This window comes from Vanellus vanellus (assembly GCF_965231255.1).
Source record: "Vanellus vanellus genome assembly, chromosome: 12".
Lineage (NCBI taxonomy): Eukaryota > Metazoa > Chordata > Aves > Charadriiformes > Charadriidae > Vanellus > Vanellus vanellus.
Genome location: NC_138917.1, coordinates 12,127,117 through 12,154,818, shown reverse-complemented (window position 1 = coordinate 12,154,818; position 27,702 = coordinate 12,127,117). Strand labels below are relative to the sequence as shown.

At 40.4% G+C, this 27,702-nt stretch overlaps 1 protein-coding gene across 1 annotated transcript in view; it reads right to left on the bottom strand.

Annotated features, from left to right (window-relative positions):
* The window catches only part of AP1G1 (adaptor related protein complex 1 subunit gamma 1), a 38,002-nt gene extending 11,491 nt beyond the window's left edge, over positions 1–26,511 (bottom strand). The window contains exons 1-16 of the mRNA XM_082489526.1: positions 26,258–26,511; positions 22,003–22,127; positions 18,943–19,084; positions 17,587–17,683; positions 15,230–15,306; positions 11,189–11,284; positions 10,604–10,684; positions 10,257–10,355; positions 9,779–9,834; positions 8,792–8,905; positions 5,111–5,251; positions 4,413–4,467; positions 2,632–2,754; positions 2,216–2,305; positions 1,613–1,740; positions 877–981 (exon numbers count right to left, since the gene is read on the bottom strand). Coding sequence (XP_082345652.1) covers positions 877–981; positions 1,613–1,740; positions 2,216–2,305; positions 2,632–2,754; positions 4,413–4,467; positions 5,111–5,251; positions 8,792–8,905; positions 9,779–9,834; positions 10,257–10,355; positions 10,604–10,684; positions 11,189–11,284; positions 15,230–15,306; positions 17,587–17,683; positions 18,943–19,084; positions 22,003–22,127; positions 26,258–26,458 — 1,730 coding nt within the window. The 5' untranslated portion in view covers positions 26,459–26,511. The remainder of the gene's footprint in view (positions 1–876; positions 982–1,612; positions 1,741–2,215; positions 2,306–2,631; positions 2,755–4,412; positions 4,468–5,110; positions 5,252–8,791; positions 8,906–9,778; positions 9,835–10,256; positions 10,356–10,603; positions 10,685–11,188; positions 11,285–15,229; positions 15,307–17,586; positions 17,684–18,942; positions 19,085–22,002; positions 22,128–26,257) is intronic.
* Between the last annotated feature and the right edge of the window lie 1,191 nt (positions 26,512–27,702).

The window sequence follows — 27,702 nt, the reverse complement described above, 5'->3', positions numbered from 1 at the left end:
GGGCTGTTCAGCCGGGAGAAGAGAAGGCTCCGGGAAGATCTTATTGCAGCCTTCCAGTACCTAAAGGGGGCCTACAGGAGAGCTGGGGAAGGACTTTTTACTAGGGCATGTAGCGACAGGACAAGGGGGAATGGCTTTAAACTGGAAGAGGGCAGGTTCAGATTAAACATTAGGAAGAAGTTTTTCACTTTGAGGGTGGTAAGGCACTGGCACAGGTTGCCCAGAGAGGTTGTTGAGGCCCCATCCCTGCTGGACGTGGCCTTGGGCAACCCGGTGTAGTGGGAGGTGTCCCTGCCTATGGCAGCGGGGTTAGAACTCTATGATCTTCAATGTCCTTTCCAACCTAAACCATTCTATGATACTATGATTTTAAACAGATACTACAAGAAGATACAGTAAATTAAAGAGATGTTCTGAAAAACAGAAAAGTATTAACAGTTGGAAGAATTACCTCAAGCTCAGAGCACAGCTTAGGAGGACAGGTGAATGGATCTCTGCATGTTTATTCCAAAGACATTTTAAAACAAGTTTGAACCTAATGACCGTGGCAATGCAAGCATGGTCAAAGCTACCTGCAGACACTTACTCAGCTAGCAAGTTTGAGATTCAACACCTAGAAGTAAAAACTAGTCAAGTTCAAGCTCAAAGCAGGGCGAATGTTTTGGCAGAGAAAGTCTCTGATCACAGAACAATCTCCCAAGATACGTTAAGTTCTTAAAACACTAACTAACCCTATAGATGAAGGAGAGATTCCAATTCCTCTGTAATCCTACCAAACTCACCAGACAAAGCTCTCAAAACACAATGTGTGGTACACAGGAGATCAGAGTAGATTATAACAATCCTTTTCAAACAGCAAAACTCATCAGCACTTACCTCATGTGATCATATTTCTTGAAAAGTGCATTATATTCCACTGCCCTCTGCTGTAGCTCCACATCAATGCTGCTGCCATAAATGGAAACTACCTTCTTAATGCGACTGTGTGAGGGCAGGAGGGAAACAAAAAAAAAAAAAAAAAAAAAAGAAAACAATAACACATCCATGGAATTAGCAGCAATAAGCAAGGGATTAGCGTGTGTCATCCAGAAGATGCTACCTGGCATCTGCTGAACAGGTGTCCTATGTAACTCATTTAAAGCAGCAGTCACTGCTGCTTTCCTGGAGCATCTATGCAAAATCCATTTTTGAACTCCCCCTTCACAACAGCATCAGCAGGTGATTAATATACCACCACAAGGTATATCACAAGAAAGCTCAACTACCCACACTGAGAAGCCAGCAGTAGGAAACAAGTCTATTTTTCTCTCCATCATCTAAAACAGAACAGTCTACTGAAAGTAAGGACTTATCTTCCCCATAAAGGAGTTTTCAAGCAACAGAAACATAGATTAAGTCCCTACACAGTAGAGGACATTCACATGGAAAACACAAATCAGTGGAAGTCTTCCACCCTGCAAACAAAGGAGGACTGTAAAAGCCCAGAAATAACAAGATGACTATTGTAAACCATGGAAGCAGAAGATGCCCAAGGAACACTTTTACTGAAGACAACTGATGCCAGCATATTTGCACCAAAGCCCTATGCAGTACAACATCAATAAGAACTCACTTGACAGTGCAGGTGAACCTTGTGGAAAGCTTCATGATGGCCGTGAGAGCATAGCCTCGTGTAACAGATGCAGACATATTAGATATCAGGACACTTTCTAAAATATCAAGAACTTCATCCTCTGTTACCTGAAAAGGTACAGAAAGGTTAGGCTGAGGCACAGATAAGCTTTGCTGCAAGCCTTCCAGGGCATAATGTAAAAACCTGTCTATTGTTTAATGGCTGTGCTGTACCTCCTCCACATCTTTGCGAGCCTATAGCATATGTTCAAAGTGTATGAGACAGATGCATCTAGGTGGAAATCTCATGACATTAGTTTTAAAATATGGTTCCTGTACCACACATTGAAGAGCAGGTTTATCACCAAAATACCTAGCAGATACCCCACAAGCTAGGTTAGCACACCGCTCTGGCAATTGCAGCTGCACTCCTGACAGTGCGTGTTTACACAGCCCATGCCTGTAGCATGAGAAGGAGATTCCTGTCCAGGGCCCATCACCGTCATGGACACCAAGTATCCGTTGCAAGCGTTCCCCTCACATAGCCAGCATCAAGCAGCTCCAGCACCAGACAGGTACACAGTTGTTCTTTCCCAAGCTGTACCTGTATTGGTTCCTCCTCTTCACATTGACCAGACACCAGAAGATCTCCATACTCTCCTATGCACCAAGAGGCCACTTGCACCAGGGGCTGCTGTTAGAAGAAAAATCAGAAGCCTCAGAGATAAATGGATGCCTGTATAACAAATTAAACTATCACCATTTCCCAGAGCAAGCTTAGCCCTCCTTCCAGCCACAGAAGTTCTCCACAGCAGAAGAAACGGGAATATTTGATTCAATCAAGAATTCCCTAAGAGAATTGGAGAAAATAAAAAGAACATGAACTTATAGAAGACATGCCTCCTCTGCAATCTGTCTCTTGGAGCTAGGCAGTGTGATGTTGATTTACTTTGAGATGCTTAGTGAACATGCTTATTGCAGTACAACAAGGAAACTGAAGCTGGTCTTGTTTTGTATTACCTGGGAGTAATCACCAAGGATGGCTTTGTAGAGTCTCTGCACAGTGTAGGCATGCATCTCCACACTATTAGTTATTAGCTGAATCAGATTGGGAACAGCATCATCGCGAACATAACTTCCTGCCTGCAAGAACAATTGTGTATTCAAGAGACAAATAAAAGTTGTTAGGTTTCACTATCTGACTTCTCAGTAACACACAGCATCTACTGATACCCTTCACAAAGCCACCTGACGTGCATGGACATAAAAGTCAATCTCCTCATCCCCAAGTACTTTATGGTTGATTTTGAGCAGGCTCAGGTGGGTAAAAGTGCAGGACAGTACATTTTCCCAATGAATTCAACTATACCCAGAGAAATCCGTACTACAGATATCCTGAAATTGTCAAGAGGATAGAGTGTGGACATAAGAAGCCTGTGCTACAGAAGGAACAAAAAGCAACACAGAAAACTTCTCTGTTAAACGGAAGTCAAAAGACACCCAGGGGGCAGAACGCAGCTTATTAAATCACTTGCTCAAAGCCAGATTCTACGCCAAATAAGCACAGGACCCAGGAACTTGCCTGCATATCACTATTTGGTTAGAGGATAGAAACGCAGAGCTCAGAGGCAAAGCCCACTTTAAGGCCAGGAAAGTATGTGGGGCAACACACAATCACACAGCTTTGGCACTGAAGGGAAGATATATACTGTTCAAAACCTGTTCTGTTTAGGCACTCCTCTGGCACTGAGAGCAGAGCATGCAAAAAAAAGGAAATTAAGTGAGCCCAGTTAGGCCAACTAAGTGAGAATCCACGTAGCCAAAGATGACTGATGCCATCTTTCTGTGTTAGTTCTCATAAGTCTGCTAAACTGAAAAGGATGTTTATCTTTAAGAGTCTGCAGTCATCTCATGAATACAGCTTTATAAATTGTTTCTTTAGCAGCAAAGAGCAGGAAGTTACTTTATTGAGGGAAGTAATCTGAGAGCAATTCTCACAGCCAACCTTCTAATGGAAATCAATTCTCAGTTCAGAAGAATCTATTTTTCTCTGTTGCAGGGTGGCAAAACAGCACACAAGCAAGACTTGCTTCTTGATGATCTTCTCAAATTTGAACACTCATACTGATAAAATAAATCTCTTCCCACTCCTTTGCCTCAGGAAGCACACTGCCTACCCAAGCTGTCAAGATGTCTTCCCTCCTGTCTACCAAAACACTACTCCAGTTCCACCTCAACTGTGATGTTTATTAAGAAATTCATGTAGGTCAAGACTCATAATTAAACCCAAAGAGGAACTAGAAAGCTGTTGATACAGTTTCATTAAAAAAGCTTTGATAAACTCTCTTGGAATAATTCCAAGAAATTGTTTCACCCCTTTTCTCTTTGTAAGTCACTTAAGCCTGTGTTCACTCTCCCCTGAAAGCACTGTATATTAGACTCACAGACAACACAAGAGCTGTCCTAACTTAGCACATAACGTGATTACTGCAGTAGGAAAAAAAAACAACTCTGCCACACACTGTATTCTTGTGTGCTTCTGAAATCATACATTTATTCTAAAAAAAACAACAAAAAAAAACCCCAAAAAAACCAAAAAAAGAGTTGTTCATATTTACTTAGTTTACATATTTCTGACAGGCTGCCTTGGGTCACTACCATGTAAGTACACCTCCTCTGTGTAGTGTAGCATTTGTTATCTGTCAGCCTTTATAGCCACCTCCAATTTCATGATGAATAACTTCCTACAGAATTAAAAAGTTTTTTATGGAGTCACACATAAGAGATGCAATTTCACTTACCGTTGTTAAGACTCTCATAATCGTGTCTATGTGCCAGCGTTTGGAAGGAGCATATCTGAAAAAATTAAGGAAACACTTTAGAGCAGTAACTGCTAGCCTTCAACACGAGCAAGAAGCCCATCATTATCAGAACCTCCCTATTCAGTTACTTCCTGGCCCACTGTTTTCTGAGGGGGAGACACCAACAACCCCCCCCCCCCCCCAAACAAAACACCAATCACTTCACATTCTTTGACTTTTTTGTGTTAATGCCAACAATGGAAAGCTGAATGAATATACAAGTCTGTATAATATAGCACACCCATACCTTTCATATACAATACTTCAAAGTCAAGCTGCTAATTACAATGGCTCAACAGTAACAAGATCATCTCACTTGTACAACTAACCAGAGAGGATCTGTGTGTGCGGAGGGGAGGGCAGGGCCAGGATGTCAGCACAATACCTGTTCCAAAGTGCAGCAGAAATCAATGTACTAGACTGGTTTAGTGATAAGAGGACTAGCCACATGGGACACACTAGTGTATTCTTTTCCTCAGAGCGGGTTAAAACTGACAAGCCACACAGAGATCAGTAAAGGGAGAAGAGATGATCAACATATTCTCTCTTTGGGGTGTAGAGGGGGAGGAACAACACACAAAATGCTCGTAAATCGAAGGATGTACAAAAAATTAATAGCAAGTAAATTGACCCCATACTTTTCAGCTGCAAGAAATATTCCAGATGCACAGTCTGCCTTGAACTCTGGTTCACAGGAATCTAGGAAATACAGCAACTCCTTCATCATTCCACGGACATTGTTCCCATTAACAAGAGCAAAACTCAGTTCCATTGCACGCCTGGGGCAAGAGACAGGAAACCAATGAAGTATCTTCAGCTAGTGAAGTAAAACAACTAAACAAGTCCAGCTCTTCAAACGCACTTACCTTTTAATCAAGATAGCAACATTAATTAACCCCATGAGAATAGCCTTGCACATTAAATATACCAGTATTTTCTCATTCATGGGCAGACAATAAATACCCACCCCCAAAAAAATAAGCGAGAGTGGGGGTGTGGGGTGTTCTAGAAACACATATCTAGATGTCCTAAAGGATAGAAATATCTTTCAGCAACCAGAGTCCCTCAGAGTTAAGGTCCGACTGCCCAAGTATTTGTAATCACTTGCTGCTCATTTCTGACACACAACTGCAATAAGTAACACGTGCTACAACACGCTTTCTCCGGCTTCGGGAATCCAGAAGATACCTGTTTTCATCTCCATGTATTAGAGATTCAAATACAATAGAGATTCAAAGTATTAACTGATAAACTTTATGGTATCCTGTCAGATGGACTATGTAAGATTTCTAGAACCAGGTAATTTCAAAATTACCCTGGTGCTTTTTCCAGAATCCATTCCTCCCCCTCAACAAGTTGACACCACAACTTGACAGAGGACCGGCTCTTTGCTATTCCTTGTTGCATACATTGAGAGGTCAGAGGCCAGTCCTTAGCCCTTCTACTTGAAGCTTCTGTAGTTGATTCTAGCACAGCTCTCCCGTTCTTCTGACATTTTTTGCATGAAGACCACTATCTTCAAATGTGACTGATTTCTGTACAATGTTGGCAGTTAGTCATGTTAAAATCCATTAAAACAGCCTCACTAAACCCCGACTATTCTTTAAAATTGAGCATTTGGTGTAATCCCCAACCCAAACTTCCAAGTTGCATCCTCTTCATACTAGCAGCAACTTTATTCTCTGCTTGTCACTGGGATAGCCTACTCAAAGACTCAAGAAAGGTCCTCATAGCACATCAAAAGCTTCCTCCATTTCAGTTATCTTTGAAATAATCTGGACAGTTGCTGAACTATTTCATGTGTACAGTGATTTTCTACTGCTTGTTGTGCAACAGATTATGTCTAAAGTTATGCCAAAAGACCTAAAGTCTATTTTGTAATATATACTTTCTTCAAATAGATCTGACTTCAATGTGTGTTTAACTCCAGCAATTTTCATTAAAATCACAATGTTGAGATGTCATCTTTTCAGATATTTACTGGCAGCAAACCCATCAGCAGTCCCACTGATTCTGTCTTGCTCCAGTGTCAAGCTTATCAACCTGCCACTACATGGACAAAGCTATTTTTTCTGAACGATTAGTATTTTCCCAGTGTTCATGAAATATTAACAACTTGGACCAGGCACATTACTCAATCCATTGGTATTGGGCACAAGCTATTTGTTCTTAAGAATTTGAAAGCATCTAGACAGCACTGCTTCTCAACATCTCCCTAGTTATTATTGTAATAAGAATGATTTCTACAGAATTGTGAACTGTAAATGTGTTATTTTGCCTTTTACCCAACTAAGACCCAGGGACCTAGAAAATATAGAATTGTTCAGAATTAGGGTGGAAATACATAACTAGTTACCTTTTATCGTCTAGATCCATGGCTGGTTGAAGACCTTAACCATTACGAGAACTGTTTTCATCCCTTCAATCAGTTCCAAACTCCTTACACCTAACCCTACTGGGTTACAAGTTTTATACGTTTATGTTTAACTTTACAGTCACATTACAGCAGATATATCAATACTCCAGGTGCACAGAGGTGCTCTGCAATCTTAACATCAGGCCTTTATCTCAACACACATTGCTTACCTTCAATCACATTGCACAGCTCATTTCTGTCATGAAGTTCCTAACCATGTAGCTTGATCACATTAAGCAGACAGACAAAAAGACTTCAATTAAATGGCAATGCCATTCTGAATTGCACTACATGGACCAAAGATGCGCTGCAATGGTTAAAAGATGATGACAACAGGCCATGCTTCAGATAACCAAAACCAGGTATCGTGTCTTTCCCTCAAATCCCAGCCCCTGAAACTTGCTACCTGGGGACTCTGACAGTCAGTCAATATATTGCTTCAATGAAGACAGTGCATTGTCAGCAGCACGAGTGTCAGCACGGCAACATCATGCTCTGCTGATGGATCACTCAAAGGCTTCATCCTCCAACAGCACTCAGACATGAAGCTCTATCATTTGTAGCATACCTATGTTTTCCTAGCAGGTACCAATAAAATGCCTTTGTTGCCTTCTATCCAAAACCTAGATGAGGCTTTGCTATTCCACAACCTAACCTCAAGCTGCTTCTGGCACCAAGCAGCAACAGCAGCCTGACTTGCTCAGCATAAGATACAAATGTGTGTTTTGGGATAGACTGCAACTGTAAAAATAGATTACATGATACCTATTACATACCAGTTAAAACTAAGTTTCAAAAGCAAGACAGATCCAATTTCTTTCCTATTCTGTACATATTAGACTGAGCGGTGCTGTTAAAAATCTAGATCTGATTCAAGGATAGGCATTCTTCAAATTCATACCCATCAGAACGGGTATCTATGATGTATTGAATATGTCTGACAAAATGAAAAAAGAGAGATTAAGCAATTTTGAAAGTATAATTCCACAAGATGCAAAAAGGATGCAACTGTCCCCATCACTGATGTGTCATATGTTGCACTGAGCTCAGACCACCCATTACAGAAAGACTTAATGATGAGGAAGAGAGTTCTGAAAGAAAGAGCAAGCAATCAACAGGCTGAAAGATGCAATTTAGAAGATTAAAAGCAGAATTCCATATAGGTATGGCAAAAGCGAGATCAAACAATTCAAGAGTATCTATTAGTGTCTGACAGACACAGGAGAAAGTTACTACCATGAATAAAAGGAACATAACTGAAGTAATGAGAAGAAAGAAGTAGTTTAAACTGAGTATCAGAAAAAAAGTCTTCCTGTAGTGAGAAGTAAGGTTGCAAGCTCTCCCATTGCTCAGAGAAGTAGCAACATACCACTATTTAAATGACAAACGAACACCAAGAATGCATAACAGGACATGGTAAGCAAATTATTTGAACAATCAAGTAAGTCTGAATTCTACCACTGCCTAATCAAATTTAATTTGGAAGAAATTATTTGGATGTCTTAACACTGCTTCAAGACAACATGGCACTGCCTGTTCGTCTGGGAAAGAAAAGCAACATGGAGCATGTCAAGAGTAGCTTTGATTAGGATCATACTTTATGAAGGCTTTCCATCTTGTGAGCACACAATCTGATCTCCACTGAGACTCCATTTTGGAAAAAATCAGGCAAACAGGAAAACCTTTTTTTTCCAATCCAACATGCAAAAAATGTAAAAGCAGCTTCCTAAAGAAGGTGGTCGCACACCTTCATTACCTTATTTGAAGTATGAACCATACTATGCATTAATACTAGTCTGTCTCACTTACAGTTCCCCAGGATTATTGTCGTTTTCCCCTATGCCCTGCTCACTTTTCATAGGCTGTCAACCTCGAGAGTCTATTTCACTGATATTTCAATTACCTTTTAATGGAGACATCCAGATCCTTCAGGCAGTCCACAATCGTGCTTCTATGCCGCTGTACTGCATTATGGTCTGTCTGCACAGTTTTCAACAATGACGTCAAAGCTACATATCTGGGATAAGGACACAACATTCAGTAATAAATAGTTGACAGCAGGCATTTAATTTCTATGCACAGACACTCACACCTTCCAAAACTTAGTCTTACTTTGCAACAGAATAGGGTTTTCTTGTACTCAGTAGTGAATGGAAATCTTCCAGGGGACTGCCTGGCCTATTTTCAAAGGTGAGTTACCATACTGAACTGTAACATGCCTAACAACATCCTGCTGCTCGGACAAGCACCTGTCCCAATTGTGGCGCTCATGTCAGTTGTCCAGTCTTCAAAGATTTCGAAAAGACAAGGCAATTAAAGATTAAACCTCCACAGATCATGCAGTCAAACTAGCTTGAGTTGCAACTCCCAAGGCTAGAGTCTTCTACCGATACCATGATTCACAATCAAAATGCCTGGAGATGGGACTTCATTCTAGCAGTTGCGGCAATTCCATTTCCAGATTCATAGTGACCAAAGCACAACCAAACTTTCTTGTTGACAAAAGCACACAATCAGAAAAAAGCCTTTGCCTAATTTTTCAGATCTCCAATGACAACTCTGATTTGAATATCACCACAGACCAGTTGGGGAAAGGCAGGAGATTCACAGCTTACTGGAAAAAACCCACTTGATTAGATTAAGAAATCACATGTTAAGAGTTAGATCATAGACCCAGACTCATCAACAAGGGCAGGGCTACAGTTAAGATTTTCACAGAGAAAAGAATGCACCAAGAAGGAAGAAAGCAAGCCAGACAGTCATACTAAGCCCAACAACAGTACTTCCCAACACGGTTTCCTGGAAAGCTCTACTTCAGCATAATCTTTGTGTAATTGCTTCTCACACATTTTAAACTGGATGTTGCTGAAACACACTTCATACAACTTACCTAATATTTTTGTCGTTGTTTAATAAGAAACGGCCTAGGATGTTAATGGCTAACACCTGCAGAAAGAGTTAGGGAAGGTCAGAGATCAAAAAAGGCTGCTGGTCATCTTCATTGTTTCAAGATTATTTTAAAGGCAAGATGTCAAAGCTGGTGGTTCTTACCATTGTGGCTCTTAGCCAAAAGCATAACATAAAGAGCTCTAGAAGCTGACTAAGCAGAGAAAAAGCTAAGACAAACACAGCACAAGCTCCCTCCTGCACCCAAGGGAAGAGTCTGCAGGAAGTTTTGGGGTTTTATTTTTGTTATTAAAAAACAAAACAAAACATAACATCACCACTTTCTGAAGGGGCTACAATCTTATCTAGAGCCAATTGCAGAACTATGCTTGGGTGAAACAACTGCTTCATGTCCTCTACACAAATTACTCTGATATAAGCCTAGAAAAAAAAGAAAAGGGGCCACAGCAAAGGCAACTTACTCTCAGTCCACTCTCAGATTTTATGTCCATAATAGTCAGCACAGTTTCATAGAGAATGGCATTCCCCACGTTTTTACTTGTTTCTGTATTAGTGGCAACCTGGAGAAAAGAAGCAAAATAAGCGACTCCAATGCATTCAGAACAGATCCCTTTTGTGCTGCTCTGCAGAACAGGCAGTGAAACCACCCAATCGCTAGCCAACAAGCATCACACCTATGAACATGCGCCTCTTGCAGCAAAATTCACTCCAGCATAGCAAGCAGCTGTATCCTCACCAGTGCTGCTGAATCCAAATTAAGAAACCAAAAGAGAAAGTTTAAGCTGCTCATCAATTTTGCAGACCTTACCTGTGCAAGTATATCATTCATCGCTTCACTAGAATCATCATCGTTTCGTCCTAAAATTCTTAGCAACCGCAGGATTCGTACCTATTTGACAAAACAAAGCAAAGAAAATCTCATTGGATGGCAGTGTTTTACATGGGGACCATGAAATGCCTAGTACACTTCCTGAGGAGCGACAAAGAAGCAAAACAAGCTGCTGATTTCCATTCCTAAGCAAAATGCTTATCTTTAATAAGAACTTTACCAACAAGAACAGGCTTATGCTGTGTTCATTTTCTTCCCACTAGCCAGAACTGTTAAGAGTACCCCCACTACTACCCTCTAGGCTCAGCCCTGCAAGAGCAACACGCATTGCTGCCTCTCCCTTTTGTCACAGCTTCACATACTATGATAAGGCACTACAACTGCTGTTTAAACTAAGGCAGGTGTCCTTCACTAAGGTAGGTGAAGAGCATTTACACAATCAGCTCTAACAAGACAAAATCTTAAAATCAACACAGCTGCCCTGAGGTAACCACTTCATCATACCCAAGTCTCAAAACAGCACCAGAATTAAAGCTATCAATCACTGCTTGCATCAGTTCTTACCTGCAAAAAGGGGTCACTGATCCCAGACACATCATGCTCTGGTGAATATCCAGACATGATAAGGTTCTTCAGAATACGAACTAATTGGGGAACAAGCTGTGAAGAAGAGAGTTGTCCTGTTAGGGTGTTGTTCCTTCCCCCTGCCAGCTTTGAAGTACAGGTCCAAGAACAAATCTTGTATTTGAAAGCAAGTCAGTCTATGGATTCTTCCACAAAGTTCAACCTGTACACCTAGAGCTGATGTTATATGGATACCTACAGCTTAGCTGGGGCACAACTAGAAACTGTTAGGCTGAGGCCTGATCAGCATATCGTATCTTTAAAGTACTAAATCTACCAGAGCTTGGCAGTTGAGACCCAAGAGGAAATACCACCTTAAATTCCTCTCTTCATGAAAAGGGGATGTGCTGGGACTATTAAAATGGTATAATTCCAGGACTTCGCTTGAGGCTTTACATTAGCTCCTGACTAATTTTTAGCATACATCTCCATGGAAGCATCAGGCATAGCCAAGAGTTTTGATCTTTTCAAGTACTGTACTGCTATGATTAGAGTAAATTATTACAAATTCCTTCAAGTTTTGACACTGCATCCAACTTAGCTTCTAGAAAGAAAAGCTTTGTGATCTGCTTCCTCTCCAAGAGTTTCCAAATAGGACAGAGAATTGATTTCCCTCCAGCCTTCCCCCAGGGCTCTACTGTTAAAATACTTCTTCCCCACGAGTAGCTTCAGGGTATATTCTCCTCCTTTTCACCCCAAAGTTCTCAACAAGAGCAGCAATACTACACTGAACAAATTCTTTGCTTCGCTACTGTCAGAAGGGTTCCGCATAACAGCAGAGAAACTGATGGAAGCACTGCTACTATGCCAGATTTGGGAGCACAAGATCGTATCAACTTACACTGTTGATATTTTAAAGTCTCTTTCCAGCTGTGCAGGCTAAAAAACTTTCAGAAGCACTTCAGATTCCTTAGATATTGATGGCATTGGTCTCCCAGTAGACATCTACCCATAGGAATAAGTTAGCTTTCAAGAGCTTTGAAGAAACACTACCTATTTGCAAACGTTTGGTTCAACTCCCTCCATCTTAGGCATCTTTAGTGATGCACTTCATCTGTCCGGGCAACTCTGAGGAACCATGATAGAATTTCTCTGTAGCATCTCACAGATGCCAAGCAAGTAATCAATTTAGGGCAGAGTAAGTCAATTGTTAAAGCAGTCAAGCTATAACAGAATTCACTATTTATCTCCAAAAACCTTCATAGCAGCTATGAGTAACAAGTCTCAGGAATGAAATGGAAGCTCATTTCCAACAAATCCTATGAAAAATCTTAAGGCTGAAAGACAGAAACTGGACTAATTGTCATTGAACTGTAAGAGAAAAGTCACACCTGGTGGATGTCATGGAGATGTAGCTCTCTACAAGCTTTATTTCTTCCATAGAAAGTTTTTTTCTATCCCTCTCAGTCCTGGTATTATTAAAATAATCCAGACACTGGCTGGAGATGAGGTGACAGACTAGACAGAGGTGTTATGGTGGCTGCACTAAGTGGATTTTTTCATTCCTGAAGCACAGCTAGCACCAGGACAGCATCATTTTTTCTCTCAACTCCATGCATGACAATTACAGTTTATCAAAATGTTCTCTACAAAACCCATCCTAATGATTCACTCTTAAGACTTAAGAATTTTTCCCGTCCTTGAGATGGGCTGCACCTGCGTTCACGTACGCCTACTATGAGTCAGGGATTGAATTCATGCTATATTTTTAGCCAGAGATTGCTTATAGAAAGGGTGCCACTTATGACGACATCAAATCAAGATGGTGCTTCAGATTCAGAACAGACAGTAGCAGAAGGTGCCAAAACCACTTATAGAGCACAACAGCTGCATGTGGACATACAAAATGGGCAATGTTTTCTGGACTAGAGTCCTGGATATTCGTAGTACAGTGCAAGAAGAAAACCAGCTGCATTTCCCCAGCATATCTCTTTATTCCTACCTTCACTCTTAAGGAATTACATACTCCTCTGAAAACGGGCATTTCATAAAACACACAAAAGGAACCATGAATTTCCCATTATCTGCCTTAAAGAGGAAACCAAAGGATGCTGCAACATCTTCCCTCAAGACAGATTAACAGACAAGTGGAGTGACCTGCTGGAGCATTCCTGGAACCCTGATTAACATCTTCTTTGCCTTCTAACATGCAGGAGTTATCAGGAGTGGGGCTGGGACAAACAAAGGGAAACATTACAGCCATGGAGATCGGTTGAGGGCCACCTCCCCAATCTTCTGTAGTCCAATTATACCCATGAAAAATATCAACAGTGCAGCTGTACTCAGTAGCTCTTTGCAGCACAGTAGCCCACTTACTGGCAGATAAGTAACTGTCTCTCCTGCTCCCTTTTGCCAACCACTCAAAGTTACCCCATGATTCAGGCAAATCACAAAGCCCAGTTTGTCATAAGAAGAAAGCCCAGGGCTACAATTTGCATAGGTACAAAAAATCTTCCCTAAAATACTCCTCAAATGAGAAGGCACTTGAGGAAAGCAGGCTCATGTTCAGAGAAGGCCACAACTGAGTTTCAGGGCTGCCATGGGTACAGAGGTTTAGCGACAAGAAAAGACCAGCGCACAAAAAGTATTAGACAAGTACAATTGATCTAAGCATGTGGCATCAATCACAAGTGTGGCATTAAGAGGCACTGCCTCACAACAGGCAAAAATCTACAGATTCAATGCAAGCATGCACCGACTAGAAGAATTAACTCTTACCTTTTCATTCTAACACACAGCAGGATTCCAAACAGACAAGAGGGACAAAACAGACGAAGCAAGCATTAGAGAGAGATCCATTTATACAATGTTATACCATTCACAGCATAAACAACTACAAGAAATGGCTAGAAAAGAATGTACCTAGTACCTTAATTTTGTGGACTCAGCTCTTGGTCTTTTCCCACGACTACCAACTGAGCAATTAGTAGCAGGGATGGCTACCTTCCAGATGACCCTAGTCCCACTTTCATTCCTGCTCTGACATATACAATCAGGGCAAGGGAAGATGCATGCCAAAATGCTAAGGTGCATCAAAGGATGTACTATTTGAAATCCCTAACGATATAGACAAGCCAAGGAAAAACAGTAAACTGGGCATGCAAGTAAATAAGCACCTGTAAGACTTTCAGAGGAGCAAACAGCCAGTTCTGCTTTACCAGCTTTGTTCAATTTCTTCTTCTTTGACCAAGAAGTCAGAATGACATAATCAATGAAATTTTCAGATGCCTTTGTATTGGTAGTCTTTCATATGGTGATAATATTGCACAACAAATTATAGCAAACAGCATAAGGAAATCTATGCTGGGGGAGGGCGAGGGGAGAAGCAAACATTCCTAACCAGAGGAAGAACAGTGACTTGGACTTTCAAACCCGTAAGTTAAGATGGAAAATGATGTAATACAGCACGCACCAGGGATGAGGTATCTATAGAACTAGAACTTCCGTTGGTATTTTTGACCCGAGTTTATGAAATTGTGTGGCTGTGATTAAAGCATTCAAGTGTTGGTATAAGCCTCCATTTTTCATCTTTGCCTCTTTATGTTTAATACATTTGTGATGCCCACGTCACTATTCAATTAGCTACAAAGACTGGGGAAAACCCTAAGAGAACACCAAAGAGGACACTTTAAATCTAATTTTAGGATGAATTTAACACTGAACAGTCTTAAGACTGATGTTTTGTAACTTACCCACTTATTGAAGGGGATTTGGGCTAGATACACACAAAACTCCCAAATTTAACGTTTGGGGTTTTGTTTTGTTTTTGTTTTTGTTTTGTTTTTTTTTTTTTTAAACAATTTTGCTAACAAGCAGACAGTATCATTAAATTCTTCACCCAAATAGTTTTAAGGATTTTATTAAAAGACGTGCACACTGCTTTCACTAGGGAGACTAAGAGTAAAAACGCCAAAACCACCACAATCCACTACAAACAAAACCATGAATATTAACTCTGCAATATCATCAGTTCACACTTACCTTTCTAAAGTGTGCAAGCATGTCTGGGCTTCTCTCACACATTTCTGTGAGGAGGACAACTGATGTGTGAAGAACACCTAAAGGTAAGGAGGGGGGAAGAAAAAAGCATCTACATTTAACATCATTTCATTGGCTCCAGACATGTGACAAAGATCATAAGGAAACAACAGTAAATGATTGAAAAATATTCTTCTTGAATCCAACATATCTACCCCAAAATATATTTGCACTTGCAGCTGTGCCCAAAGGAATGCAGACAGCAATAAACTCATGTCTTAAAGCAGCAACTAAAGGCCAAAGGAGGACAGAAATTGGACTTTGTCTGCAGAAACCCACACACTAAATGTACATTCAGATGGCAACAGACATAATTGGACTAGATGATCTTTAAGGTCCCTTCCAACCCAAACCATTCTATGATTCTATACAAACATAGTACTATAGAAGGACAACGTGTTAATTGCATTGTCGGTGTTGGGTTCCTCACACTTCCTGATTTTTCTCTTCTGATTTGGGTACGGTAGCAAACCTGACATGACCTGAATTGAGTCTTCCTCAGAAGGTTTCAGAACTCAGTCTCGAAAAAGACTACAACAGACTGCTTGGTTGAGTCAGAGTCTGCGCATTGGCAGCCAGCTGCTGTGTGCCCTGCCTTCACAAAGCCCACTCAACATGTCCCTGAAAACAGTTAGAAAAGGCACGTAATTTACAAACCATTTAACTAGATGGCAATGCTAGATAACTTGTTAGTGAGTTATAACCTTGTAAAGCATGAAACTTCAACAACAAGCATTATTTTACATCTGCATTCAGCTGTACCATAGCAATCCTTCTCAGATGCTAACTTTTTCAGTTACTTATTTTCTGTAGCTGTTAAAAATGTGCTGGAGAGCTCCTGACTCAGAAAGAGACTAGAGGCCTGCTTAATAAGCAACGATTTCTGCAGGGATGATGACATTTACATTCCACAAGCTATGCAGCTGTCTGACCTATTGCAGGTTCTATCCAAAATCTGTTTTGAAGTACATAAATATCTATCTATAAAGCTCGTGTCACAGCTGTCTTAACACTGACACTGCTTACTTATCACCAAGATCTCCCAAGAGGCTGCTAAAAGGGTTTCATATATATTCTGCTTTAGAGAAAGCTGAACACAAAGCCCACGGCTAAGACCACTGGAAAGGAGATATTGATTTTTAAGGAGGAGGAAAGCAGAAAGTATGATCCGGTTCCTGAATTCAGGTGAACTTAGACTCAATACTCTGCTTGGCCAAGGCTCCAAGAGAAGCATTCCCATCTTTAAAGAAGGAACATAAGGAACGGAACAGCTCTCAGCTTTTTAGGGTTGCATAAAACAGGATTTCATGCTACCAAGTTGGATCACATAGACATCACTTACTGACAAAGAGTCTTACAGACCATTGCCTATCTGTTGCCTATTTGAAGCAGTGCCTGGTCTAAATGCTCTGATCATCATGTTTTAAATCAAGGTAAATGAGCTGCACACACATGAACCACATTCCACATGCAAACTGCCCTGTACCTCAAAGGTTTACAATACATTCAGGGAAAAAAAGGAAACAATAGGTTCTCAGGAAGTTACTGTGACCCATTAGCACTGTCGAACTTACAATTACCCTGTCTTGAGACAGAACTTCCCCCTGTAATGGGTTTTCAGCACTGCAAGCCTCTACTCTAAAACTCCTAGCCCATCCATGTATTTTCTTAAGGCATATGCTCATTGCAGATATGGCACAGGACTAAGACTTTAGGAAGTGAGCACTAGGCTTGATACAAATTAGTAAAGGTGTTAATATTAGTATTTCTCTTTAAATAGCCTTCTAGAATCACTTGTGCAAGAAAGTATCAAAACAGAATAATCTCACATGACCACTAAAGAGAGAATCTGTTTTATGATATAGTTCTGATGAAAAACAGCACTGAAGACAGACGTCCTGGGAACGCTTTCTAAAACGATGCCAGAGAATCTTACAGTGCTATGCTAAGAAAAGATACAAAGAAGAAAAAACCCTAAAAAGTGCACTTTAGAGTCCTTTTAGGCAGTGTATTGAAAAAAAAAAAAAAAAAAAACAACACCAAACATTCCCATTCCACCCACTCTGAAGTATAACAAAAAAACTGGTTCCTTTTGTCACCTACGGCATGTAAAAGTTCTGCTGACTAGCAGAGTCATACACATCCCTTCCTTCTGAATGACATTTGCTTTCACTGCATAGAAATGGGATGAAAAATACAAACACACTTCAATAGTTCCTTCCAAACAAAAGGCTTAGGTAGCAAGCGCACCACCCCATAAAGAATAGCATAGCCTTGCTAAGTAGAGTCTCTGATATTACCATGGTTCTTCTCATTCAGCAAGTTTTTGGTGGCTGGCAGGAACATCTCCATGAGTTCAGGCACCTTTCTAATGACATGAACAGCACACAATGCTGCCTATATAGGAAAAACAGCTCTGTTAGTACATACTGTAATGACAATGATACATGTTTTGAGAACATCTAGTACAGTGGGAATTATCACAAATTTAATGATATACAAAGGCCTGGAAAGTTTACGGTACATTTTTCCATCTTGCTACTACAAGTGATACTAAACAGCATCACAAAGAAGAGTTAAGTAAAACTACCATGAGCGAGGAGGGGGGTGAAAAAAAAAAAAAGGCACTGAGCTACAAAGTAACACTCTCACTAGCAATGGTTCATTTTTACATTATTCACTTCAGAAGTGATATTAACTGCAAAGCAGCTCTGCCTTTAACAGGGCTACTTCAGTCTGTCTTACTGTTGCTACGGAGGGGATAATGCATTGGAAGCAAATAATGAAATTTTAGGTCAAATTTACGGCTCATTTTCTTTCCCCTGAATATCATCTCCTTCTCCACAAAATAACTTCCTCCTGGAGGTGATGGGTCCTATGAAAAACAAAAGTATACGGCAAAAAAAATTGCCTACTTCTTCTAGGGTGCAGATGCAACAGGAGACACTATTCTTTGCAGCTGCTTGAGAATCAAGCGCACTGAGGGCCTCTTCCCAGAACACAGCAATACCTCTTAGCATTGCTTTCTCTCCAATCTCTCTCTAGATCCAGCACCAGACAAAAGCAACAATGCATCTCTTCCTAAATCTTACTGCACCCCACCCTCCCCAAGAATTAACAAATAAATTTAGAAGAACAAGTGTGACTACACTTTGCAGATGCTACGGCACACTTGCTATGGAAACAACACAATTTATAATTGTTTGTCTATTTCAAGCCCATAACCTTTCTATCTCACATACTACTGTCGTCATTATCAACAGAAGAGATCAAACAGGTTGAAATCTTCAGATATCAGCCTCTGCTGCTCATAGTCAAAGTTTCTCTGGACTTATCTGAGAAGATATAGAAATGAAACTGGTGACTAGAAGTTTGGGATTAATATCTGAATGGGCAGGTGTCCACGTCACCATCAATAACCTGAAGGTAGAGAGTATCAAAACAGAAACAACTGCCTCACCTGTTGGAGGCTTGTCTTTTAGAGGCTTACACATATTCCTGCCATAGACACAGGGAGTTTTGACCTCCATCTTGCATACTGGGAAAATACTCAGCCAGTGTGATACAAGCCACCTAATATTCCAGATATTAGCAAGGTATCCAATCAATCTTGAGTTTTAATCCATAACAAAGTATTCAAAAGTTCCCTGAAGTACCTTCTTCCTAAGATAGGAGTTGGAAGTTTTGAGGAGCTTTTCCACCTCTCCTGCAAGGTCTCTGCACATTTCTGAGGAGCCCATGCAGCCAAGAGTGCAGAGTGCCAGCCCCTGCACATATTGCGTGCTGTGATTAAGGTCACTGTAAAGGAGAACAAAAAAAAGCCAATCAGCATGCACACAGAGAACCTGAACACACAAGAAAAGGCATCTATATATACAGTCATCTAACCAGCTCACACATGGCCCAGAAGAACTCTCGAGATTCTCTGCATATGGGAGCATGCATTAGGAACAACAGCAGCTTTGAGTGCATATACCACAGGGTTTGCTACTAATTCTACTTAGAATCCTTAGAATTATAAAGATAAAATACTCGGTTACAACCCTTGGGTGGGCATCTAGGGATTGAGCTGAGAAGAAGGAAGACCACACAGAATTCCGTCGAAACTTCTAAAGTAAAGCCAAAATGTTTATTTTGGAACTTTCATGCAGAAAAGAACCTAACATCAAGTATAGTCGGGCAGTGACTCTGTGGGTTGCCCCAGTTTACACATGGAGAAGCTTTAGGTTCTGCATTTACAAACCAAGCAGTTGTCCTGGTTCCGGCAGGGATGGGGTTAATTTCCCCAAGGAGCCGGCAGGGGAGGCAAGCATTCCATCCCACGTGACCCATGCCCGGCTATAAGAGGAGCTAGCCGGGGACTGGGGGTCAGTCGCCACTCGGGGGCGGGCTGCAGCAGTGCGGGTCCGGTCGGTGCGCTGCGCGGCGGTACTGTAATCGCGTTCTTGTTTTTCTTTCTTCTTCCCTTTTGCTGCTCTGTTAAATTACACTATTTCAACCCACGAGTTTTACCTTTTTCTGCCGATTTTTCCCACGGCTGTGGGAGGTGAGTGAGTGGCTGTGTGGTTCTTTGATGCTGACTGAGGCCAAACCATGACAGCAGTATATAAACATCTGCATAAAAATATCCTCTATCTTGAGGAAAAATCACAAACCCCACCATTTGCACACCTTGAAAATAATCCATACAGGAATTTTGTTTAGCAATACTAACTATTCATATGCCTAAGGAACTTGCGAAAAGTGGTCAATAAGAAGTTAAACCACCTAACAGTAGATCCTACTCATGAGGCCAGCTTCCAATGTCACACTAAGTACAAGACAATGTAGCTTCCACATGGCAATACCAACAGCCTTCAAAACTGATTTCTACGCTACTTTTCCATCAGACTATTTGGTACTCATGTCGCCACAGTATCCAGGATTCAATGTTGAAGAAAGTAAAAACTATGGTTCCTGGTTTGGGAGGCGAGGGGAGCTGGGGTTTGCGTGATGGGACAGCTGGGGAAACAAGTGGTATGTAACCAAAGGCACACAACATGCAGAAAAGCAAGAAACAGTATTCTGGTTGTAACATCAAGCAGCTATGGCAACATGCAGATGAAGGAACAGATAGCACATGCCACTAAATGGGTTGTTTTTTGTTTCCTTTCTTTAACAAATTTTTGGCAGCTACATATAGCTGCATGTATAGCAAGTATGTACTTCAAAAGAGTTCTCACATTTTTTGTATCAAAAATCTAGGTCTTGCGATAAAATAATGAAAGACAATGCCACAAATCAAATACCTTAATGTCTAGATAAAAGCAAGACAAAGTGGTAGATACAGAAGGCAAAGGAGAAAGCAATAAACAACCCACTGAGGTGGTGGGAAGCTGTCCACCAGTTTTGCTGAGCTTCAGTCTGACCCATTCCCAGTTCAAAGTCACTATACCCTTACCACACAAATTCATTTTAGCATAAACGATCAAAAAGAGGTGTTAACCTAGCAGCCTAGTTCTAATGGAAGAGCCTCACAGGTATGACATTTCAATGAAAAATCTTTAGCCGAATGTCTCTTCTCTCCTGGACACTAGGTCCCAAGTTAGCAGATCCTGAGGCCTGCAGTTTTGTCAAGTTTCTTTGCAAGCACTTTGAGGCCACAGTCTAACTGAAAATCAATACTTTACTTGCTAATATCTGGGAGAGTTATGTTCTAAAAGTAAATAATAATAAAAACAGACACGCCACACACAACCAAGCAGGCATTTGGATAAATCAACTAGAACCCAGTTGTTCCACTCCTGTTCCCATCCACCTTGAAAAAGAGTGTTATTAGAAATGCACCAATCATGATCTACTAAACTATGATGTAAAACAGTCCCAGTTTAACGGCATTTTGCTGAGAGAAAAAAAATTAAGAAAAATTAAAAAAAAAAATAAATTCTTTCCCATCCCCTCTTGTCTGATTTCAGCAAGATGCCAAGCAGACAGCACATCCCAAGTTGCTGCCTTGCTTCCAAGGAAAACCATTCATCTGGACTGTTATGCCAACCTTAAAAGAAAACACAATACACGCCTTGATCCTTGAAGTCAGACAACTCTTCAGAGCTCATCAGAAGTAGTCAAGTAAATAACACAGGACAACATGGCTGCAGCAATACATATGACTTTGTGACACATGATGGCCGGTCCAGCCTACAGAGTTTTAACTGTTACAAAAACATGCTGATTCAATCGTATTTAAAAGGTGCATGGACCTTTATTGATGCTGCGTTATTGCTCGCCTGGCTCCTTCCTACTGCAAGCTGGAAGATAACTAGTTTACAAAAGTGGAAGAGAGCTCTTTACAACAACTGGAGGTCTTCTGCACTGGCTGAGCAGCTTACTATGGTCACTTCACCTTCCTCATTTTATTTATCATAACATGACCTTCAGAAACACGCACTACCATTTTGTAACAGTAGCTACATGAAGTGTTGTTTGCCACATACATCTCTTCAGGACCAATGCAATTTTATATTCTCTTCCCTTTAAGGAAGCCAGACAGGATCTTCCAATACAGTACAATACTAGAACAGTCTTGCACAGTCAACAGCATACAACAGATTGAAGATACCAGTTTTCTAACACAAAGGAAAAAAACTGAAGTACTCAAAGTATCACTGTCGGGAGTGTACTTTCAGATCCTGAAACCTCAAAGCATGTGTTGATGGAGAGAGAGGTGGTACCCTTACTTCTTGATGCAATTGGTCATAAGAAGATGGACATCCTGTCTCTCATCCAGCAGCAACATGGCACCTAAATACCCAATGCGCTTGTCTGTGAATTTCTGAGAGGCAATGAGCTTGAGGCACTCCAACTGGAAAAAAAAACAAAAGGAAAAAAAGAAGAAAAAAAAAGACAGAATTAGCTTAAACTACTTCTTAGCTAGAAGAGAAACAGTTTGAATTTTGATGTTTACTCATTTAGGTCTCTCAGAATGCATTTTTTAAAGTATATTTTACTCCCATTTTGGTGATGTGGAAACTAAAGAAAGAGCCCAAAGCTCCCAGCAAGCCAGCAGAAAAGTCATTTAGAAGCTCCTGCATCTTGAAGTAGCCAGCAAATATTGGCCTTCCATGACCTCAGACATACCAGATATGCGGGTTCATGTCAGATCACAAAAGTAAAAGATAACATATTTATATAGACAAGAGTTCCATCATTAAAAACAAAATAGTAAAGATCTGGAAATCTAGATCACGTGTCATGTTTGATATGCTCTGGAAACTTCTGAACCAAGCTTAAATGGGTCCATCTACCCATGAGAGAGAGGATCAATGCTCTGTAAGTTAAGTTGTCAAAACCAGTTTTTGTTTATTATGATCTGTAACTAACTTGCTAGCTAGGTAAATCTTAGATACATTCAGAAATAGTTAAGATTTTATGCTGCTCTGTAATCTCTATTTGAACACCTGAAGTTTGATTAAAATCACATGCATTGTAGCCACTGCAAGCCTCCCTTCCACCACACAGAAATGTCAACTGCGTTCAATAGCATAAAGGAGATCCCTAAGATAACACACATAGCTGCCACTTGCACTCAGCTGATAAGAATTTAATCGCTAACCTATTTTTAAACTTAACACTTTCTTACTGGAAAAAAAAAAACCAAAACAAAACATCAACCACAGAGATATTCTGACACTACTACGCACTAAAATATTTCTCTCTAAGAGACAACTAATCAAGCATAATCAATCTTGACTTCTCAGGCAGGAAGTAAAAGAAATGGCTTCCCAAAACAGGCAAGAGACCTATCCCTCACAATCACATCCCATAAATCTGTTTTACAAATGAGCTGAGGCAGCAAGTAAGCATACACAATGGATGTAAGGAGGGGTCAGACAAAGCTTGCAACAGATCCATTTTAAAGGAAATAAAGGGGGCATGCACAGGCAAAAATACAGGGCGTCATGAAAAGTTTTTCATGATCCCCAGCTATAGGGAGCTTGAACAGGGCAACAGACACAGGTGAGATGCAAGAAGCACACACACATCAGGAGGGTAAAGTTGTACAGGATACTGATAAGAAAATTAAAGTTGAAGTGCCAGAGAAAGTAAGTGCTGTGGCGTAGCAGCTCAAAACTGAAGGGCATCAGAACATACAACCCAACTATGCAAGTCATCACACAAACACCCAGCTAATTCAGGGTGACAAACTGATAAGAAAAAGCTTGAAAGAATGCAAGTTCAGTTTGCTAGATTTAAAGGGGTTAAAAATCTACAGTAAAGAAACACCTCTGAACAGTAAGATCTGTCATCCACAAGGATAACTGAACTTGCACAAATGGGCAAGATCAACCAGGGATAAGGTACAGAACACTAGATATCCACCTTTTATCTTTCCAGTGCTTTCTGTAACAGAATAATGCACCTCTGAACCAACTTTCTTCACCAGTTTACAAGAGACTTTCTTATACACCCTCTGCAAAAATGCAATGTAGAACCGATGACATCTAAACTACAGTATAAGAGCCAACAGAGGCAGAAGACAAAGGACTAAGAAAAAACAGAAGCAAACCAATGACTGCAACAGATATGGTAAGACATATTTCTAGTACTTTTGAATTTGAAAGATGTTATTGAAATTTACTCCATGAGAGGCTGATGAGTTCTTGTTTCACTTGTATACAAATACATGCAAACTAGCTTCAGTCACAGCAATACTAAGAAACATGATCAGCTGAAGCTCTTAGTAGGTCTAATTAGCGGAAGAAATCTTGATACCATTATATGCATTTCATTCAAAGGAACAATTAAAATCTGCTACATCAGTACTGTAACAGATACGTTAGTACAGCCAGGTATGATACAGGCCTGTACCCAGACCACAACTTACCAAAGTTTTTAACTGACATAGCCACTCTTCCAACTGGAATTTTTTTGCAAGTGGAAATAATGACAATAATAATAAAGTTATTTGACTATTTGCCCAGGCTGCCTGGTACCATCCAGATTTGCACAAATGCCCTTTGCACATGCACAAGAGACAGCTTGTCATCCAGTGCATCTCAGCACACGCTGGCTAAATATGGTGCTCATGCTTATATTTCTGGACAAGATATCCTGGATCAAAGTTGAGGGTCCCTGGCTTGGAAAGAAGTAGATCAACCATTCACTATTTCTGACACCTTCTCTAAATCCTCTTTTATTATTGGTTACCCCACTTGCACTGTTAGCTGAAGTCAATGTCTGCTTACATCTTTACAAAAGACTGCCTAACACAGCCTGTGGCTCTCTTCTGTTTTTCACCAAAACATATTTCCCACATATTTATCCTGTCACTCAGAGACTTCCTGTCTACAATGCTGGACTGTCTATCTACAAGAGTCCACTGCTGGAACAGCATTATCTTCAACAGGTTCCCAGCTCAAGCAAACTATACCCCAGCTACACAACATTAGCACTTTCAAAGATTTCTTTGAGTTATAATATAAGCACTTGAGGACATGCAGAGGCCTGCAACTTAGTCACTTGGAGAATACTTGTTAAACTCTCTTCTCAGCCTTGGGCCATATACCTTCCTGAAAGTGCAACTGAAAAAATGCATGAGAACCAAGGCCATTGAATGAAGTACTCTGTTCCCAAAATAGTCAGCATAGATGCTTTTGTTTGAGATGTAGCAACCCCTGCAATAATAGATACTGAATAATCTGTTTTACCCTCCTTCCACTGAGAGTGAAGAGGTAACTCATAATTACTGATCAAAGCAGAAACGGAAAAATTCTTAAATATCTGGTCTTACCTTCCATATATGGGATTAAATACTTGAGTTACAAAATAAAATAATCCCAATGAAATTTAAACATGTTCCTAACATAGGTCAATTGTAGAAATTCTAGATGACACTTATCTGCAACACTTTTCATTCTTCTTGTAGCTCGTAGATACTTAACCTTGTCTTTTGTAACAGAAGGTTTCTCTCTTGGACCAGGGTGCCTGGCTACGTGAAGTGTTAAGAACAGGATAACACACAAATTTACTAGCTCTTATGCAACACCTTGGTATCCTGTGAGAGAAGAATCCAATGATGTAGAAGTAAGGCAATGCACTTTATGTGCAATAGTACAGCCCAGACTCCCTCCCTAACACTAAGACTATTTGGAATTTGATTTCAATGGTTTGAGTTTACTGTTTCAGTGAGACACGTCAGGATTAGTAAATCAAATCATGAATGGATAGAGTCCCAAGAGATTAAGATACTTCAAGGGACACAACAATTTGACTGACTTTATATTTAGCTTTATGAAAGGCATAGGTTATATTACTACTAACAGGACACTTACTGATTTCTATGCAAAACGGACTATGCCCCAAAGACCAAGCAAAGCTTGAAAAACAAGTAGATCAAGAACTCCCATCTTCCTGACTCCCTTTTCCACAACCTACCTGTATCAAAAACAACACAACAAAAAGAAGCCAAGAGATGGAAAACTCATACCAGCATTCTCCAAGTCGCCTCACTAAGATCGGGATAAGGAACACCAATTTCTTATTGCTGGGAACAGACCAGCTTTTATCTGCCTAGAATAGATTGCTTTAGAAGGAAAAGGGTATAGAACCTCCTTTGAAGTATCTGGTATTTTCCATAAGAGACAGAACTCCAAAGTGCTGTTTTGAACCCATCTAGAAATATCCATATGTACTGGACTGTGGTTTAAGAGCTACTGCTCTGCAGAAACACGGCTGGTGAGGAGCAGACAGTCTGGCAAAAGCAAACTAACCCTGAGTTTCATAACAAAATATTTAAGTCTCCAAACAGCAGATCTCACTAACAAAGTCAAAACTAACTAATGTGGATTCAGAACATACATGAAGACAGACCTCAAAACATCCAAAAGAGCAGACAGCAAAACTGCAGCTAGGAATGCTCCGAACAAGTCAATGTGCCCAAAGCACACAAAAGAGACTAGCAAATAGCACAGCAAGCACTGAACCCTGACCTACCTGTCCAAAATGTGCAGGGTATCCCAGCATGTGCATATACAGCAGCTTTGCCACATTTCTGCATCGGTATGTGTTATCTTCCTCTCGGAAGGATGACCGGATAGCAGCACATTCCTTTTGGATCATCTCACGCTCTTCTGCCTGGGTTCTTGCCGTCCGGATGGTCCGGATCAATTCCCGCAGTCTGATGGGGGCTGGCATCCTCTGGGAGGAGAAAGAGATCTGTAAACCTTGAACTGTACCGAAAGGCTTCATAATAGTCTCATACTTTTGTATATTTTATTTTCTTTCTTAAACTACAATTATATAAGTAGAAGAAATAAGAAAATGAAGACTGCTCAGTAGCATGATTAAAAGTAAACTTGAAAACCAGAGGAATTCATTGTACATCACCTTTGCTTTTCCAGCATATTAGAAAAATCTGTTGTACATAGACGCTGGAGATTTCAGTTGCTGAAGTGCAAGTCTCAAAGAAGCACGTACAAATCATTTTTGCAAATATTATTTGGCCAAACTGGAAGACTATTTTCACCAGTGCAACAAAATACACATCCTCAAAATAAAAGAGCACTCTCCAGCACTCATACAGGAAATCAGACAGACGCGTGAAGGTTTCAAAGCTTTTAAAATAAAAGATAGTTTAATCCTATCCATTGCCTACCCTACAGAGGACACCTGCCCAAAGAGAGCAAAATACTTTTCTAAAATCCTGCAAAAAGCCTCTGATGAATAGCTAGCTTGGGAAATTTCAGAATGAGCAACTTAAAACTATAAAAAAAAAAAAAACCACACAACTAAAAATGCGGATTTAAATGGCATGTAAAATTAAGGTAACTGGGCAGGAGTTAATTATTGCAAGCTGGAATTCCAATATAGCATGTATTAGTTGTTTCCTAGCTGTTGTCAGGTTGCATTGCTTTATTCCGCAATAATTTACTGTTAGCAAAAAAGGGCAAAACACAGATTAACCGTGTTCTCACTGGAGACTTGTTCACTTGCTGCTAACTGAACTACATATCCCAAAAACTTGTTTGCATAAGCCTAGCCTTAGAGTCTGCCTCCATAGCTGAAGCTCTGAATAAAACTTAAGGCATGAGGCTTGTCTACTTAGGAAGTTATTCTGCAATAATGTAGGATACAATCCCCTCCCAAATTCTAACATCATTCTAACATCATCCAGCCAATGAACAAAATGAATAGTCTATATTTACAAATGTCCTTGCATAAATAAACAATCAGCAAGCCACACTGTAAAGATTATTTTTCCTCCTCACATCATAACCACAGGAAAACAAGCAGAAACCAGCATTTCAGAAAGCAAAGAATTAAAGAGTAAGACTCAAAATGAGATGATAGCCAAATTACGAGGCTACCTCCTGTTTTCATCTATGTAACACATCAACAGGCAGTTACTACAGACACAGTCCAATCTGAACTACTTCCTA